General features: G+C 40.5%; 1 protein-coding gene across 1 annotated transcript; it reads right to left on the bottom strand.

Annotated features, from left to right (window-relative positions):
* Positions 1–1,824: 1,824 nt before the first annotated feature.
* Positions 1,825–7,246, bottom strand: LOC113100734 (SLAM family member 5-like; the record flags this gene model as incomplete). Its single annotated transcript, XM_026265324.1, has 3 exons — positions 1,825–1,964; positions 6,403–6,747; positions 6,943–7,246. Coding segments are annotated over 3 exons (789 nt in total), but the record flags the coding sequence as incomplete, so codon positions are not given.
* Positions 7,247–8,024: the final 778 nt, after the last annotated feature.

Here is an 8,024-nt window from a genome sequence, read left to right on the forward strand (position 1 = left end):
ATCGTGTACACCTGCACGGCATCAGCAGGAGGCAATATAATCTGAGAAAGAGAAGGGAAGGGTGAGCTAAGTCTCAAAAACGTATGTTGTGTTCTCTGTTTGCTTACAGCCTCCAGCGACTGAGGATCAACGCTTCACTTCCCACGAACACAGATTACCCTGCACGAAGCCTGGTTTCTGAGCACGACCACTCCAGAGCACCGATCACAGTATTCTCACTTTGTTCAATAAATCACCCTCCGGGGAATTTGTCTGGCAATTCAATAACCTCGTCTGTGTCCGTGACTCTCACTCATCCTGCTACATTGGTGGAGAATGCGGGCAGGTTTTAAAGGGTGAGTAAGCGTCTGGATCGCATGTTGACGGCTGTTTTATCTGTGTTGCAGAAGTCCAACTCTCTCTCCGGGCATTGGAGGAGGAGATTATCCGGCGGTTGACGGAAATAACCATTCGGCAGCAGCAATTCACAGAGCAGCTTGCAACCAGACAAGAGAGAACAGAACAGCTGGTCGAGCAGATACGGGGCACAGCGGCTGGTCGTATGCCACTTCTAGAACCCCGTGCGCAAGCCCATAAATACCTTGCCAAGCTAAGCGAACATGATGACATCGAGGCGTACCTACATACTTTTGAGGTAATTACCAGTTGGGAGGCATGGGAGAAAGAACAGTGGGCATTTTAGCGCCATTCTTGACGGGGAAAGCACAGTGTGCTTACTTCTCACTTCAACCAAAATGATGATTATGAATTTCTGAAAGGAGAAATCCTAGCTCGAATGGGGCTTTCTACGGTTTGCGCAGCCCAGCAGTTTAATCAGTGGATGTATGAAGAGCAAACCCCCATTCGGGCCCAGGCAGCTCGATTAACCCGCCTCACCCACCTCTGGTTGCTGGGGCAACGACGTCTCCTGGAGGGCACCACCCGACCAGTGAGTAGGCCAGCCGCCCCCGTGCCAGTGGATGAGCCCATACCCACTGAACCCCCTTCCCCAGGAGCACGAGCATGGCTGGCTGGCTGTATAGTGCATCATGCAGTCCCTCGAGGAGCCCCAAAGCGCGTAGTAAAAATTTAAGTCAAGCCAGTGAGAGCAGTCCTAGACTCCGGGAGCTCCATCAACCTGTTGCAGCCAAGCATTGTTCAACCCCGCCCAGAAAAAAAAATACATGGAGACACTCACCATGTACCTGCATGAAGAGTAACCATCTTAGCCCTTCCCGGGGCCTGGCAGGTCGAAGTCGGAATTGTAAAAGATCTACCTGTACCAGTGTTGCTGGGTAGAGATTGGCCGGGGTTCAAGCAGCTGCTAGCCACCATGGTAGAGCTGAGGAGGGGTGCTGGAGGCAGACGAAGACGTCAGAATGAGACAACAGGAGAAGCTCAGTCTGCACTGTTGGCCACCGACAGTGAACAGGAGGGTGAGTGTCAAGTTTCTGCTTCTAATATGTATATGGATCTCTCAACAGATCACAGCAGGCGGTTCATTTGGACGGGAGCAGAGGGAAGATGATCGGTTAAGAAACTGCTGGGCCCAGGTCCACCTGGTGGAGGACGCGGTCCGTCTTCCAGCACCACACCCCCTCCCGTACTTTGTGGTCAAGAGGGGCTGGTAGTTCCCCGGACCAAGGTAGAGACAGTCATTGAACTGGCCCACTCACATCCAATGGCAGGCCACCTAGGCGTGAAAAATACTATCCAAAGAATACGGGATCGGTTTTACTGGCCCGGTATGAACGCTGAAGTAAAGCGGTACTGCCAGGCCTGCCCAACCTGCCAGCGGACCTCCCCTCAGCGCCCCCCCCCCCCCCCCCCAGCCTGTTGATACCGCTACCCATCATTGATGTCCCCTTTGCCCGCATTGGAATGGACCTTGTAGGGCCGTTGCCGAAGTCTTCCCGGGGCCATGAACATATCCTTGTTATTGTGGATTATGCGACTCGGTACCCTGAAGCTGTACCACTGTGGAACTTTAAGCACTCAGGAACGGACACAGAAATATTGGAAACAAAGAGCTAAATATCCCTTCCCTTGACGGGTGCCCCTGCCGAGAGCAAAAAAGGAAGATGCTAAGGAGCCTGTAAGAAACCGTGCTGAACAACAATTGTAAAGCGTTTTAACCATTTGGATAAATCCCTGTTCAGTTCATCTAATGACAGTTGGGCATTTAGCATCTCTTAATGTTGTTCATCAAATATGGAGAGGTGAAACTGCTGAAGAAAAGATACATTTTGTTGATAACTAGAGGAAGAATCAGAAGTGTATAATTGTTCATATTAAAAATCTGATTTATATCTTTGGTTTGAGTGTATAAGATGCCATCCTTCTTTATAGCATGTATATTTGCTCTGGATTCCATCGGTTTAATCTGTAGCGCTAATAATTTACACAGTCTCTCCCCATTAAAGTAGTAAGACTGATGTGCAGTGCATAATAAAGTGGGCTCTGTGTAAGAGCAACTGTTTTAACTCTGATTTAAGTGCATTTAATTATTTTTCTTTTTGTTGACAATGAGTATTTCTGAGATCCTGTTCCACTGCCTGAACTTGTCTCTCTAATTCAATTCTATGGCCATCTCTAGACCTCTGACGAAATGAGGAGAAATCAATGGATTTCCTTCTAATAAAACATGTGTTACCTCCAATAGCACTTTAGTTTTATTTGTCGAACCATTATTCAGTTCAGTAAACTCTACCAAGGAGGTGCACAGTTGTGATAAGAACTCTTGGTCAAGAAGTGGAGATGTATTAAATCTCCAACGTTTTTTACAGGAGGAAATAGAAAATGGGAGAAGATACAATGTAACCGGAGAATGGTCTGAAAGAAGGAGGAGTAATATATCAGTGACTTCAACAAATGGAATGCAAAAACACTGCAAGCACTCGTCGTCTGTAGTTTTCTGTAGTTCAAGCCCAAAAGAAGAACAGAGTTACGTGACAGACACAGTGATGAAGCTCCTGTGTCTGCAGTACACAAGCCACACATGGTTAAGACAGCTGACTCCACTGTTTGACCCTGTTTCTCTCACTCTCTCTCTCAGTTGCTCCTAGATACACACAGCATCTCCCTGACATCTCTGCAACAGTGGTTACTGAAACCATGCCTTCTTTTTTTTGCTTGAACATTTGGGCAGCATTGCGCAAATATTTCCACATTGTGACATAGACATGTGGGGGTGTGTTTGAATGAGCTGTTCTGGAGGGGGGGGGGGGGCAAATTCTTAAGTTTTTTAAATTTTTTATTATGCTTTTCCACAATGTGGTACGACTTAGCTCAGCATGGCACAGTATGGTAAAGTATGGCTCGGTTTGGCACAGTTTGCGTTTCCACTGCAGTTTACCGCTTTAGAGTGGTCGGGATTCACATGTTATATTTGCGCTGCCTCTACAGCCAAAAAACTTTTTCATTTTGCGTCGCCACATCAAGCTCTTGCTAGATCCATCCTCTGCTATCAATGAGAGGAACATCTATACTTCCACAACAGATAACAAAACTTTTCGGTTTAAAAACAAAAGGTATGTTCATTCAAAACAGTTGCGTTCGATAGTTGGCTGGCTGTGCTGATTTAAACTCAGCGGTTCTTTTGTGTTTGAGTCACAAGTTCAGTGATGCAGGTAGTGACGATTCTCTCCAGTCAATCCGTGATCAGAACAGTTTTGGTAATGGTATGGTTCACTTGGAGCCTCAACTAGTGATGGGAACTTCAGATAATTTTACCAACTCGGACCTTTGACTCTCGTTCAGCAAAATGAACTAATCTTTTTTGGAGTCATTTCGTTAATTTTATCAAGGTATAATTAAAATGTTACGTGTTACTTCCCTAACGTCTACTAGTACTTACTTTGGGTTTGAGTTTTTCCTTCATCACGTGACAGCCCCATAAGCTTATAAAAGGCTTTAACCTATTTTCATTTTGTTTCATAATTGTACGTATAGCAACCAAGGAAATACAAATCTAATATTCGTAACACTAATAATTCACAACATAATTGAAAATTGAAAAATGAATATTTACATTTATTAACCATAGCTACATAGGTCTATATTGTAACTGCAAGGGAGTGAGAATACATTTGAATGGTGGTTAAATATCAACACATTTACAGCATAAAAATAGTTAATAAAAAAAATCTAATAGTGTAAAAGTTAATTATAAGGCGATGTAGTACAATGGAGTGTTTCAGTGCAACAGTTCAGAATCACAACAGTAGTCTGAAGCAAAACAAACAACAAAAAAACACCTTATCAGGGAATCCTTTTCACATTTTATGTCATGTCGCTGCCTTATGTAAAATTGTTTTAAATTACTTCACTCCATACACCACAAAAGTAAGGCAAAAACTGGTATTTAACATTTTTGGAAATTTAGTAAAACTAAAAGAAATTAATAATTCTATTGGATATATATCCATACTGTTAGATGATGTCTCCATGCCAGATAATGCAGATCCAGCCCCAGATGCCAGATCCCCTGTCCCTGTTGTCTGGGAACAGTAATATCGAATACCAAAGACCTGTTAAAAATAAGTCTATTAACAGTCTTCTGTCAGCCAAGAAGTTGACTGAGGAAAAACCAAGAGAAGAGTCAGAGACGGAGTGATGATAAAAGAAGAAGAGTTTATTGAATAGTCTTAGCTGTGTAGGTTTCAATGCTTAGACTTTGTCTGAGCAACACAAATTCAAAAAGTATTGTTATACCAAAACATTCCTCATATCTCTTATTCGTGAAGACAGTCCTTGAAACACAGTCAAGACTAAACAATGGCAAAACAATAGATAATATAAATGACTAATCCATAAATTAATCTATGAAATAGGAATATAAACGACTAGAATGATTAATGTAAATTATTATATGATTAAATACATTATTATAAATCAAGAATTAATTAATAAATTAATATTAAAAAAGTAAAACATAACAAATGTAAAGAAAAAAAAGTTTGAATTTGAGGATCCTCAGATCCTTCGTCCTCTTGTGGATCTGATGTCATAAACCAGAACAGCTGCTGAAGCCACGCCCACCAGAGCAGAGAGGACCAATCGGATCACAGTTTCAGTAAAACCACAACAGTGGACAGAGTCTGAGGAATAAAAACATCAAACTGAGATCAGGGGCCTGTTCTTCGTACGTCGCTAACTCAGTTAGCTGGATTTGATTGTTGACGATTTGGCGTCATAGTAACAGGGGTGGTAGGGGTGGTGTTAGAGCAGTGGATAAGACACACGTCTGTGGTGTGGGAGACCCGGGTTCGAATCCACTGTGAGACATCACCACATTGTCCAGCCACCACATCAATCCCTGAGCAAGACACTTAACCCCTAGTTGCTCCAGAGGCGTGCGACCTCTGACATATATAGCAATTGTAAGTCGCTTTGGATAAAAGCGTCAGCTAAATTAATAAATGTAAATATAACAGGTCCGTAAGCTTAAACCTGCTCGGGAGCAGGCTTATTTCATGAAAACGGGATTAGATCGCTTCTTTTCAACCAGAACTGATACTCAAAATATGTCTGCTACCACCGCTACTTTATTACAAGAGTATCAATCATTTAAAATAATAATCATTAAAAAAATTATTAAAAAAATGATATAAAAATGCTGTGTAGTCGATAACAGCCTACTATAGACACAGCCAGTTTTACTCACTGAAATATTTATTTGTCATAAAATTATTACTTCATAATTGTATTAGAGTCTGACACACATGCTATACAGATAATTATTTTGAGTGATGACTGCTATTATAAGAGAGGCTTGATGGAGCGCAGGAGATGCAGATTACATGATATTGACCCTTAAGAAACTTTCATTAATGCTGTCACGTAAAAAATCTGTCCAAATATAAAATGAAATGAATAGATAATTTCTACATTGAAATAAAAATGTAAAGACTGCACAACTATTATAAATTGTGAATCTAAATATATTGGGAATCATGAAAAAATTCTAATAAAATAAAAACATGTATCTATTATCTGTCTCATGTATCTATTATAACATTTATGTAGTTTTGTTTGCTTGGCTGTTTCCTTATAAAAGTCCAGAAATGTGTCAAGTTTTTTGTCGGGTGTCATTTTAAATTATATGACGTCATTACATTGGCGTCTTGCCACCAGCCAATCGCTGCACTGCTGATCATGGTTTCGAGTATCGATACATATCCCCTTTTAAGACAACACATGAACGCGCAATTATCTCAGATAACTCAATCCAGCGATACTAATCATACACAACAGGTGTGTTCGAAGAACCCAATTAGCCGGATCAGGATTAGCACGATAATATCATCTTGGATGTGTCATTTGATCTCGGATGTAATAAGCGACATACGAAGAACGGGCCCCAGCTCAGTCAATAAACTTAAATATCAGCACCAACATCAATTAATATCAGCTCTGCTGTACCTGCACATGTGTGACAGTGCCTACTGAGGTCCAGATGTTGAGACTGGTTGCTGCAGAGTTTGCTGATGTCCAGATGTGTGGTCTGGTTTGTGATGGGATTGTTGATCACACAGCTGTAGCTGTTTTTCTCCTGATATTCCACCTCCAGAGGTAGAGAGAGACTGATGCTGAGATCAGACACACTGATGCTGGACAATAAACTGTTTCCTTTGTACCAGGAGAGAGTCACATGACTCACATTCACCACTGAACACAACAATGAACAATTCTGCTGTGATGAAGATGATGATGATGATGGTGAACAGTTAGAAGAGTTACTGCTGATGACAGGAACAGGAAGATGAGCTGAAAACATGAGTTAAAAAGTCTGGATAAATCTAATCAAGTCCTATTTTTCATTTGATGTGTTTAAAAATGGTTTTGTGTTCACAGTGAGTGCGTGTGTGTGTATGTGTGAGAGAGTGTGGAATGTTTTTAAAAAATTAGTATGTAAAAAAATACAAAATAATATATAAGGGCATACAAATGATCTCTGCTCACCATAGACAGAAACATGATATATTCGTGATGTCAGTATTGCTTGACGTAGCTCTAGTGTATATTCTCCAGCGTGTTCAGTTGTGATGTTTGTGATGGTCAGAGATCCAGTCTGTCTGTCCAGCTTCAGTCTGTCTCTGAATCTCTCGTCAGGAACATCACATGTGGAGAAGAATCCAGAAGCTTTATTGATTTCAGCTATCAGAGATTTTTCAGCTCCATATTTCCACAGTAAGTCATCATATTCAGGTATTTCAGTAAGATTAGTGTTTAGAGTGACAGTATCTCCCTCCGTCACTGACACTGATTCACTAAACACACCTGGAGAATAAACAGATTTAACACAGATTAAGATTTCTGTTGTTTTGTTTGAAAACTGTATTAAAGAACAGCAGTAGAGACACACACTCATTTCATTGTTATGGTGTTTTATCAGCTGAGTAAAATACAAGAGTAAAGTTACACAAGTTCAAGCATGAAAGTACAAGTTTATTAATGCAGCTCACATTCAATACATTTCTTCTATGAATGGGGTATTTTCTATATGAGAAATCCAGCTCACAGTATCTCACTCACAGTTTTACTGTATTTTGACCGATGAATTAACATCACTTTTACAGTTGTTCATTACTGCTGTATTTTTTTTACTGCAGCAAAAAAAATAAAAAAAAAATAATAATATATTATATATATATATATAGGAGATGCAACATCATGTTCAACAATCAGTTAAATGTAATAATGACCCCCCCACCCCCCACCCATCCACCCTAAAAAATGTCTGTGCCTCTAATATACTTAATTCTAAAATCTTCATTACTTTTCAATTAAATGTAATGTTAAAAATTCTGTATATTTCTCATGATTTCTGATACATGCAAATGGAAAACAAATAGATATCTGAATCTTAACTGGATGAAAATACCTTTGAACAGTAGCATTAGTTTATTGCTCTGAAGCAGAATGAAGCTGTAAAATGTTTAATAACTTACCAATCAGACGCCAGAAGAACAAACAGAACAAAACAAATGTGTGAATCATTTTCTTTAGGTGTCTGAAGAAGTAATACTGTCCACCAAAAAACA

The sequence above is a fragment of the Carassius auratus genome, unplaced genomic scaffold (genome assembly GCF_003368295.1).
Source record: "Carassius auratus strain Wakin unplaced genomic scaffold, ASM336829v1 scaf_tig00217337, whole genome shotgun sequence".
NCBI classification, from domain to species: Eukaryota; Metazoa; Chordata; class Actinopteri; order Cypriniformes; family Cyprinidae; genus Carassius; species Carassius auratus.